Source organism: Electrophorus electricus, chromosome 6 (genome assembly GCF_013358815.1).
Source record: "Electrophorus electricus isolate fEleEle1 chromosome 6, fEleEle1.pri, whole genome shotgun sequence".
Lineage (NCBI taxonomy): Eukaryota > Metazoa > Chordata > Actinopteri > Gymnotiformes > Gymnotidae > Electrophorus > Electrophorus electricus.
The window spans coordinates 23432106-23442806 of record NC_049540.1 but is presented as its reverse complement, the minus strand read 5'-3'; the positions used below and the strand labels follow the sequence as shown (position 1 = coordinate 23442806).

Genomic DNA, 10701 nt, shown 5'->3' with positions numbered 1-10701 from the left:
TTGAACCATGTGCCTATATATATATATATATATATATATATATATATAAAATTGATATATTTTTTATTTATATATATATATATATATATATATATATATATATATATATATATATATATATATATATATATATATATATATATATAAATAAAAAATATATCAATTTTTTTTATTACAGAAAATGATGAAAAATTAATACTGGGCTGTTCAAAAAATAGCAGTGTCTGCATTTTTCTTCACAAACTCAAATATTTATCTTTAGGATTTAGAATTGCTGTGAATCACTAAACTAATATTTAGTTGTATAACCACTGTTCACTCCGAGAAGTGCTTCACATCTGTGTTCCATGGAGTCAACCAACTTCTGGCACCTGTGAATAGGTATTCCAACCCTGAATAATTTGACAACTTTCCAAAATTCCTCTGTATTTCTTGGTTTTGCCTCAGAAACAGCATTTTTGATGTCCCCCCACAAGTTTTCTATCAGATTAAGGTCGGGGGATTGGGCTGGCCACTACATAACTTTAATTTTGTTGGTCTGGAACCAAGATGCCACTCACTTACTAGTGTGTTTGGGGTTGTTGTCCTGTTGAAACACCCATTTCAAGGGTATTTCCTCTTCAGCATAAGGCAACATGACCTCTTCAAGTATTTTGATGTATGCAAATTGATCCATGATCCCTGGTATGCGATAAATAGGCCCGACACCATAGTAAGAGAAACATCCCCATATCATGATGCCTGCACCACCATGCTTCACTGTCTTCAGAGTGTACTGTGGCTTGAATTCAGTGTTTGGGGATCATCTGACAAACTGTCTGCAGCCCTTGGAACCTAAAAAGAACAATCTTACTTTAATCAGTCCACAGAATGTTTCTCCATTTCTCTTTAGGTCAGTCCATGTGTTCTTTGGCAAATTGTAACCTCTTCAGCACGTCGTTTTTTAAACGTCGTTTTTTAATGGGAGTTTGCGGGGGCTTCTTGCTGATAGATTAGCTTCACACAGGTGTCTTCTAATTGTCACAGTACTCACAGGTAACTTCAGACCATCTTTAATCACCCTGGAGCTGATCATTGGCTGAGTCTTAGCCATTCTGGCTATTCTTTGATCCATTCAGATGGTAGTCTTCTGTTTTTTTCCACGTTTCTCTGGTTTTGCTTTCCATTTTAAAGCATTGGAGATAATTTTAGCTGAGCAGCCTATCATTTTCTGCACTTCTTTATATGTTTTCCCCTCTCCAATCAACATTTTAATCAAAGTATGCTGTTCTTCTGAACACTGTCTGGAACGACCCATTTTTCTCAGGTTTTCAGAGAGAAATGCATGTACAACATGTGTTGGCTTTATCCTTAAATAAGGGCCACCTGATTGACATCTGCTCTAATACCAATTCTGCTCTATCACTAATATCCTTTTATTTTCCTTCACTCATTCTTTATTTATCCTTTTTTCGTCTCTCCATCCTCCCATAGGAAGCCATTGATTTTAGAACTCCTTCAGCTGTAAAGGCAGAACAGCTTATTGAACAACTCAAAAGCTGACCCAAACCACCAAACTGCATATTGATGCCACTTATGCATCTACCCTTTCTTTCCTTTCATTATCTTCCTCCCATTGGAGCACATTGATTTTATAACTCCTTCAGCTGTAACGAAAGAGCTACATTTGCTGTAATTAATTAACTACTGGGCCCTACTGGTAAATAATATGTTGATTTTAATAGTTTTCATGCTCTTACAATGGGCTTTGGCAAGCCAACTTTAAGGTTGTTCACAAATTTTACTATATAGTTTTAAATGTACTTTATTTAGCCAAATATAGCTGTAAAGCAGGATGTTAACAAAAGGCACCTCTATTGATAAATGCTCTGCGGAACAGCAACAGAAACCAAAACTAATGAAACCTACTGACAGTTTATGTTGTCTGCATAAATTGCGTTTAGTCCGTTACGTTTTACGGCGCCCCCTAAGGTCACAAAATTCGTCTGTCACGGATTCAGCGTAACAGCGAAACTAACTTAGCATTTTGTTTCTATGGCAACTGCTACGCTTTGGCAGGGAAAAGCCCACGGAAGTTCAGGTAAGTAGCTACCTAGCTAACCTACATCTCTCCAAATTCTAGCCTATACCTTAACCAGCTTTATGGTAGAGTTAGCTATCTGTCTTTCTTACTTAATTAAAACACATCACATTTACTAATGTTCATAAGTTGATTACTATTATCTTTACTATTTTGCGGTTTGATAGCTAAAAGCTAGCTACCATCCTTGAACCCAGTCGACACTAGAAGATACAGAGACTAATCTAATAATCGACAGTCAATTTCCCCTCAGGTTAACCGGTTACACAGTAAACATTGATAGTTTGTCTATCATTAGGTAGCTAGATCACCTGGCCGAAAATTCTGTTTTTAATCCGATGTGTTTCTTTCGTTGAAAATTTTGGATACTTAAATTACTACAAATAATGTCATTGAGTAGCTAGCTAGCAACCTATGCATAGCCACATATCCGCTTGTTAGCAAACTAACGTTCAGCGTGATTTGTATGTGTTACCTAGTTTGCTCCAAAACTATCTATATTATCTGAACATGCAGGTGATGTGGTGAGCCTGCTAGAGGGAACTACTGGAGGGAACGGCTAGATGAAAGTCAACTTTTGCACCTGCTTGAATTCAGAAATGAGAAATACAAATTTAGCCCTTTGCAGCCAGAAATATATTTTTATAAATGCACATGGGCTTGGGTAGTTTCACGCTTCTGTTTGATGTAGCCTATATATTGTAGTTGATGAAAAGGGACAAATGTATTTACATTAAGTAGAATTTGTTTTGCAACAGTAATGCCATTGACTTGCTTGCCGCTAGGTAACAAAAGAAGAATTTATCAACTACTACAATGGTGTTAGTGCATCCATCGACAGTAAAGCTATGGAAGTGTAGCTTCATGGAAGCTATGAGTCTTACTAAATGTTTAAACATTTTTAAGATATTGATTATTTAGAATTACTATTTAATATTTGTGAATCATGCAGATTATGATTTAAAGTTCTTACATTTTGCCTAACGTTAGCGTGATTTGTATGCGTTAGCTAGCTAGCATTAGCTAGTTCAACTTGCTCAGATGTGTGCTCATGTTATGTCAATTTCGATTTCAGATACTTGCTAAGTTATAATGGCAGGGACATCGCGGCATGACCGGGAGATGGCGATAAATGCCAAAAAGCAGTTGTCAGATTGTTCGGATCTGGTGGAGCGACTTCGGCTGCAGTGTTTGTCCCGAGGATCAGCTGGTATTAAAGGCCTAAGCAGGTAAATTATATTTTATACAGCATGCTGTTTGTTGTTTAGCATCCTATTATGTATCCCGTGTATAGGTAAGCGTGCATGTATCAACAGGAAATGGCAAGTGTGCCCCACATGTTGGAATTTGTATAATTACTTATTTAATGGATTTAATACCTATCTGGCTGTCATTTAAACCATAGATGCTTTTTGTTAGATCCTTTCGGATCATGGATGATGACAATAGCCGCACATTGTGCTTCAAAGAGTTTATGAAGGGTCTGAATGACTATGGTGTGCTTATGGAGAAAGAGGAGGCCTTGGCGCTTTTTCAGATTTTTGACAGGGATGGCAGTGGACAAATCGACTTCGATGAGTTTCTCATCACACTTAGGGTAACTATCCAAGTGGCAGGATCTAGGCTTTTGTCTGTTTGTTTTTTCCTGAGTGAAAGGGGTTTTATGCTTTTAATTACAGCCACCCATGTCAAATGCGAGGAAGGAGGTGATATTGCAGGCATTTAAAAAGCTTGATAAGACTGGTGACGGTGTTATCACCATTGAAGATCTGAGAGGAGTGTATAATGTCAAACATCACCCAAAATATCAGAATGGGGAATGGACTGAGGAGCAAATCTTTCGTAAATTCTTGGATAGCTTTGACTCTCCTGATGACAAGGATGGACAGGTATGGTGTTATTCCAAGAGGCCAGAGATTATCTGTTTACTGTATATCATAAATAGATTACTATTTCTTGTCAACACACTGATGAATTAATATGTTGACAAGAAATAGTAATCTATTTAACACTATGTTTCACATTTGATTAAGTATAGATGGAAATAGAAATTATCCCAATGCAACTTCAAGCTTTAGGTTTCTTTCGCTACTCTAATAACTATATAGAATATTAAGTAAAACTAATAATATACTGTGCACTTCAATAACGAGTACTGTTAATTACACCCTGTTTTATACATCAGGTCACACAACAAGAGTTTTTCAATTACTACGCCGGTGTGAGTGCCTCCATTGACACAGATGTCTACTTTATAGTAATGATGAAAAATGCCTGGAAACTTTAAGTAATATCTTCAAACATTCATTCTAGGGTAAAGAGCTAAGATGGAGCTACCTCATTCTCCTTAAAGCTACTTCATTCTTCAAGTGCTGCAAACGATTTTTTAACAAATCACCGGGATGACAAATTGCTAATGCACCTGCCCTGATTCTATCAAATCAGTTTCTCTTTAGAACAAAATGATCTCTAAATAATTATATGGTACACCATATAATGAATTACTTATTTAGCACTTAGTATTAAAAGCAGTTGTTATGTTAACACTCAGACACCAACACAAATGTACATATTTAGGGTGCTTTCTGCTCTGTGTTGTCCTGTTTGCATCAAGGAATTAAGTAAAAGTCCTGTTTTGAAGATTTGTGTTTGTGGCTTTAGATATCTTCAGAAATTTAGGATAATATAATGCCCTCACTTTAATATAGGGCCAAAAATAACCTATTCATAACAGTATATAAAGGAAATTGTTTGCTTGAATCAGGGCCCAGATCTTGGCGGGAAGTTATATGCAAATCTGAGGGATGCAATTAACATCTGGTTCTGTCATTGTAGTAGTGACAGCACTGAAATATTTTGTAACCCTGTGTAACTTGGGAAACTGCACAACTGTCCTTAATGGCTTTGGAACAACTATCCTATTTCTCTAAATAAACAATAGGCTAACAATACTTGGTAACTTCTTAACAGCACAGTATTTCTCACTAAAGGCAAGCAGAGGCTTTAATGATGTTAGTTTGCTCCAAAACTATCTATATTATCTGAAGATGCAGGTGATGTGGTGAGCCAGCTAGAGGGAACTACTGGAGGGAACGGCTAGATGAAAGTCATCCTTTGCACCTGCTTGAATTCAGAAATGAGAAATACAAATTTAGCCCTTTGCAGCCAGAAATATATATTTATGAATGCACATGGGCTTGGGTAGTTTCACCCCTTCTGTTTCATTCTTCTGTTTGATGTAGCCTATATATTGTAGTTGATGAAAAGGGACAAATGTATTTACATTAAGTAGAATTTGTTTTGCAACAGTAATGTCATCGACTTGCTTGCCTCTAGGTAACAAAAGAAGAATTTATCAACTACTACAGTGGTGTCAGTGCATCCATCGACAGTGATGTGTATTTTATTCTGATGATGAAGACGTCATGGAAGCTATGAGTCTTACTAAATGTTTAAACGTTTTTAAGATATTAATTATTTAGAATTACTATTTAATATTTGTGAATCATGCAGATTATGATTTAAAGTTCTTAAATTTTGTCCTACCTTCCTTACTCCTATGTTAAAAAAGATCTATTAGTGTTTTCATATAGGTAAGTGCTTGTTTGATATTAGCTTTATCAGAAAATCACCACAGACTATATTTTTGAGATGTTTCCCTATATTTAGAATAGAATGGAAAACACTGATTTGAAACACACTTACAGTGGAAGTCTAAATGAAGTTGTTGAATTCCGTCAGTCTTTTCAAATACTTGTATATGTAATAGAAATTCTAAACTATAATCATTGCACTGTAACAAAAAATGTCTTAGAATGAAAAGATGACACAATATCTTACCAAAGTTGTTCTGATGTTATTTCATCTGATTTCATCTTATTTTAACTATGAAACAGTGGAACAACAGAATACACAGCGATTCTGGTTATTAAATCTTTTCTTAGAGTTTTGTAGTATACATTAACAATCAGGCAGATTTTAAACGGTAGGCAGTAGACTAGCACTATTTTACACACACCTTTGAAGAAATCATGAAAATGTAATGAAATAATTAATGAAAGGGCTCTTTCCATAAATGAAATGGAAGTCTGTCGGCAAAGTATGTGTTAACTGACCATTAAGATAGAAATGCTGAAATGTTAATATTCAGAAATGTGTATATATATATATATATATATATATATATATATATATATATATATATATATACATATATAATGTGTGTGTGTGTGTGTCCAGATGTTAATAAAAGCAGTCAGAAAAGTAATTTTTTTATTGTATGTTTTTTATTGTACAACATTTAAAAATATATATTATAAATGCTTTGTGGTAATACACCAATTTAATATATGAGAGATCACACTATGAGATTAATCTGATTAAATGTGATGCTTTTATAAGTGATGCATTTATTCCCATTGCACTTTAATGTCTGAAAATATAAAATGCCTTACAGAGTCGAATGTAAAACAAAGATTTAAGAAAACATACCTGAGACTTGTAAAAAAAAAAAAAAAGGTATTAAGAGCTCTTTCCCAGGGCAACTATGTATGGATACATTCACTTCTATATAGGATACATACCATATACAAGTACAAATATGAGGAAATACTATATGCTGTTCATTATATTCATTGTGCCAGGAAGCCTTGTAATGTTGAGTAAATGCATCAAAGCTAGCAGCAATTATGGTATTACATCATGTCATCAGCAGTAATATCTTAAAAGGTGAGCTCCAGTAGCTGACTTGATAGATCAAGTAGAGCATGGTGCTAGTAACACCTAGATCCTGAGGGCAGTTCCCTAGGGAGGACATGTACTATCATACTGGTGAATATGTAAGTCGGATACGTGTGTCTGCTAAATTATGTAAACATAAGTGTACACAGAACCTCTCAGATGAGCAGCCCCACTCTTCTCTGCATATTTTGTGTTGGTGAAATTAATGCATTACAAACATGATAATTGCAATACTGGGTTAATTAATTAATAGTTACATTACAAAAAAAAATCACAGCCCCTTGGGAAATGCCTGTATTGTGTCAAGATGCATGGCTTATCCAAACACTCACACAACATTCAGTGAGAATATACATGATGTGTCAGGACATAGTTACATAGTTACTCATTATTGTTATTCTGTAATATCTTGATGTTTGTAGAAATGGTTGATTGTGTTGCACATGGCAAATTAAATTATACTGCTTTTGCAAATCCAAGCAGCAGAATAAAGAGATTTTTCAAGCCCAAGTTTTGTTTTGTTTTTTACATTCAAAGAATATTCTTAGCAGCAAGTGATACTGGATGTTTGACACCTCTTATACAGTTGCCTATGCACTGATATTATATTTCGCTTATTGTAGGATGTTGGTCAAACAAGAAATATGTGTTCCATTCCAAACAAAACACCTATAAATTTGTTGGCCTCTGGCCACTGATAGTCATCCACCACATTTGGCCATGTAAAACTTTGAGAATGAGAGCAGACCTCCAGATAAAGATTAAAATGAACAGTATGTTTTCCAACACTAGCCACACTGTGTCTTGTAGAGGCTGGACATGGTGACATAGGTCTCATCCTTATAATCTCTTTGGAGAGCAGCTAGACTCTGGCAGCCAACATGATTTTCTCCTTCATCACTAGACACTGACTGATCCAGCAACTTAATTTTCAGATGGGACATCTCCACCTCAAGCCTTTGATCATCTCCATCCTGTGTCTCACTCAATGATGCAGGCTGAGAAGATTTCAATCCCACAACTCCACTGGTGCAGCATCCTATGATGGCAGTGTGACTCTCGTTGAGCTCAGGAGTAAGGTGCATCTCTTCAGTATAATCCACATGGTTGATATTGACATCATTGAACATTTCTGGGCTAAAACTGACAGGTGGGTGCTGTAACAAAAGTTTTTGTATTTCTTTTTAAGTTGTTTTTTTAGTCTCTCCTTTCTGCATTTCCAGTTAGATTCAAATACTGTATATAGTTATTGTAGGTAAGCCCTAAAATGAATTACCTCCTTTAACCTGTGTATCTGGGCAAGAGTGGCCTTTGGGTGAGGGATGTTTGGAGAAATTAGAGCTTTTATTCTGGAGGCGATAACATGCATATTAGGTTGAACCAAGCTCTTTGTATTTTATGCTTTAAATTTCAGAGAAGAAATGAGACTTACTTACTCTTTGCATCGTAGGCCCACCAAGCCAATGACAACCAGCAGAATGACACTTGTGCAGAGAAGAGTGTAGAGAAGAGTGATAACAAGTGGAGCTTGGTCTTCTAAATGATAAAAAGTTGAATGTACAAAATGGTTGACTGTGATACTCTACACAAACTGATGTGAAAAAGACCTTCCACCTGTGTTCACAGTGAAACTTTTCTCTGGGCTCCAGTTAGTCCATCTGCCATTGAAATATTCGATGGGTTTGGCTCTCGCACATACATAGTATTCTTCATTGTCTCTCAGCAAGTGTCTGCTTATGGTCACTGGCTGGAACAATGTTTTAAACACCTGATAAAAAAGACATATGCAATTATGATACTGAAAAAATAACTTTTGTGGCATTATAAAGCTAATGTGGAGTAAAAAAAATATGACTACATTGTTGAAGGACTTCCCCCTGATTTGCACTTCAAAAGCAGGGTTGATGACATAGTCATGCTTGTATTTAATGTATATAATAGCCTCATCAAACTTGTATGTAGCATTCTGTATTTCAGGAGTTGGAATTTTTACTGCAAGGTAAAAATGACAAAAAGTTGTTGAGATAGAAGTGAAACATTGAAAATGCTGATTCAGTATTGGTAGTGTGATTTCAATTGTGGAGCTCTTCACCACATACCTATTCTCACCAAGTTGATATCTTGTACAAGTACTTCACCTTCTTTAAAGTGGGTCTTCAGTTTATAGGGTGTCAATATCCTCAGATTCTGAAAGTTAATGCTATCAGGGTCCAAGGTGCCATTAAAACAGGTGTTTGAGCTGAAGAAAAAAAAAAGTTGTCTCAAGTATGGCTTTTAACAACAGACTTAAAAAGTCGCTTAACTACCAGGAATGGTATACTACCAAAGTGATGCAAATTCAATGTCGTCAGTGTCTCCAGCAGCCGGGAAACAGGTTAGGTTATTCTGTCCGAAGGTCAGTGTGGATGAGCAGAAAATGGGATCATCTGTTTCAGAGAAATTTGTTAGGAGACCATGTGGACTAACACTCGTGTTCTTATAGAACCCTTTTGGTGGGGGGGGGGGGGGGGGGGGTCTCTCATACTAGGTAGTACTATTGTTTATGCTCTATTTTCAACATTATAAAGACTTTTTAGGAAGCCAATAAGAATAATGCAAAGAACAAAATATACTGTTTAATATCACTATGAAAATGCATAAAATATAAAGGGATTTATGAGTTGATTAGGAATGAGATGAGAAAGAACATTACATTAAAAATCATGTTATTTATAAATATCCATAACATGCCCTTTATTAGCTATAAAAATCTTCTCACACCTTTAAATTTGAAACATTTCAGTACAATAAGAAAGCAGATCTCTTACCATAATCACCACTTTCAGAATGCACAAGAAAGGGACATAGTACTGAGAATATCCAAAAAATATATGACATTTTTTTGGCACGTTAATTTATTACTGACCAAACATTGCACAGTGTACCAATACTTCATTACAGGCAGCAGTGAGAAAGTAAGTATTTACCGTTCAACTCGCTGTATTTATACCACAGTAAAGAGGAAGGAGGGGGAGTGGGGAAGAAGGCAAAGAGCTAGAGAGAGAAAATGTATTACATTTTCCTGGTGATGGGTTTATTAAAAAAAGATCTCCAATGTTTAAAAACACAGCAGTCAAAGCTTTTGATGTCTGTTGAGAGGATTCAGCAGTATGTTTGGAGAAACATAGACAAGTCATCCTGGTTTATCAGCATGAAAAGCAATGAAGAATAGATTTTTAAAATGATGTTTTAAGATTTGTTGACTCACAAAAAATACAAAACAATCCTTGACAGAAAGTATGAAAGACCATCTATATATTTGCAGTTTCATTTTGTTTCACTTTGCATTTGATATATGTCCACTTGATAGAGTACATTCTGAAAAATGTCCTAATTACCAGATAAAGAATGAAAAAATTTATACCACTGTGTTTTACAGTTCAAACCAACAACTAGCTACAATTCTACGACAGTATGTTTTTGATTTATGAAGTTCTGAGTTTCAATACATAAAGTGAAATAGAAAAAAATCTTAACACATACCTACAATCTTGAAAAACAAAAACAAGTGGTAACCTGCTCCAGCCCACTTCCTTTCACCTCTGGTAATTGGGGTTACATCAGAATGAGGCCAGCATGTTAGTTTCCATAGGTCCTACTGTGCACATATATATCAACTTTAAAGGAACTGATATAGTGAGAAGTGAGACAATCAAGTGAGACATTCATAGTTTATTCTGGTAGAGTAACTTTCAGGAAAGGTAATCTTTGAATAGCAGTGCTGGTTGCTTTCTTTAAACTGCATTATTATGCTATTCTCATTATACCAGTAAGAATAGGTGGCATCCCAATTTCCTAATGAAATTCAGTGAATAATGACATTTTAGGTCTGTTTATAAATG

At 35.5% G+C, this 10701-nt stretch overlaps 2 protein-coding genes across 6 annotated transcripts; one reads left to right on the top strand and one right to left on the bottom strand.

The window, feature by feature from the left end:
* The first annotated feature begins 2112 nt into the window (after nucleotides 1-2112).
* On the top strand, nucleotides 2113-6228 carry capslb (calcyphosine-like b). 3 transcript variants are annotated; one of them, XM_027005535.1, is made up of 6 exons: nucleotides 2113-2145; nucleotides 3156-3309; nucleotides 3500-3677; nucleotides 3760-3969; nucleotides 4266-4394; nucleotides 5417-5493. In XM_027005535.1, exons 2-5 carry the CDS (start codon nucleotides 3173-3175, stop codon nucleotides 4365-4367), a joined length of 627 nt encoding a protein of 208 aa, XP_026861336.1. In that variant the 5' UTR covers nucleotides 2113-2145; nucleotides 3156-3172; the 3' UTR covers nucleotides 4368-4394; nucleotides 5417-5493. The 3 variants fall into 3 exon arrangements, with proteins under 3 accessions (XP_026861336.1, XP_026861320.1, XP_026861329.1); XM_027005519.2 differs by lacking the exon at nucleotides 4266-4394 and having other exon boundaries at nucleotides 5417-6228; XM_027005528.2 differs by lacking the exons at nucleotides 2113-2145; nucleotides 4266-4394 and having other exon boundaries at nucleotides 3230-3309; nucleotides 3486-3677; nucleotides 5417-6228.
* A 228-nt stretch (nucleotides 6229-6456) lies between these two features.
* On the bottom strand, nucleotides 6457-9785 carry il7r (interleukin 7 receptor). 3 transcript variants are annotated; one of them, XM_027003390.2, is made up of 8 exons: nucleotides 9628-9784; nucleotides 9144-9246; nucleotides 8920-9059; nucleotides 8679-8812; nucleotides 8435-8588; nucleotides 8257-8356; nucleotides 8097-8169; nucleotides 6457-7977 (listed from the first exon to the last, which is right to left on the bottom strand). In XM_027003390.2, exons 1-8 carry the CDS (start codon nucleotides 9695-9697, stop codon nucleotides 7609-7611), a joined length of 1143 nt encoding a protein of 380 aa, XP_026859191.2. In that variant the 5' UTR covers nucleotides 9698-9784; the 3' UTR covers nucleotides 6457-7608. The 3 variants fall into 3 exon arrangements, with proteins under 3 accessions (XP_026859191.2, XP_026859183.2, XP_026859174.2); XM_027003382.2 differs by having other exon boundaries at nucleotides 8257-8353; nucleotides 8435-8812; nucleotides 9628-9785; XM_027003373.2 differs by having other exon boundaries at nucleotides 8435-8812.
* Between the last annotated feature and the right edge of the window lie 916 nt (nucleotides 9786-10701).

What these genes read in the sequence shown, in the direction of transcription:
- capslb (XM_027005519.2), top strand. Translation starts at nt 3,173, where the DNA reads ATGGCAGGGACATCGCGGCATGACCGGGAGATGGCGATAAATGCCAAA. An exon ending in AGTTTCTCATCACACTTAGG is followed by an intron (nt 3,678 to 3,759) that starts GTAACTATCCAA and finishes TTTTAATTACAG; the next exon opens with CCACCCATGTCAAATGCGAG. An exon ending in CTGATGACAAGGATGGACAG is followed by an intron (nt 3,970 to 5,416) that starts GTATGGTGTTAT and finishes GCTTGCCTCTAG; the next exon opens with GTAACAAAAGAAGAATTTAT.
- il7r (XM_027003373.2), bottom strand. Translation starts at nt 9,697, where the DNA reads ATGTCATATATTTTTTGGATATTCTCAGTACTATGTCCCTTTCTTGTG. An exon ending in ATTGAATTTGCATCACTTTG is followed by an intron (nt 9,060 to 9,143) that starts GTAGTATACCAT and finishes TTTTTTCTTCAG; the next exon opens with CTCAAACACCTGTTTTAATG. An exon ending in TATCAACTTGGTGAGAATAG is followed by an intron (nt 8,813 to 8,919) that starts GTATGTGGTGAA and finishes TTTACCTTGCAG; the next exon opens with TAAAAATTCCAACTCCTGAA.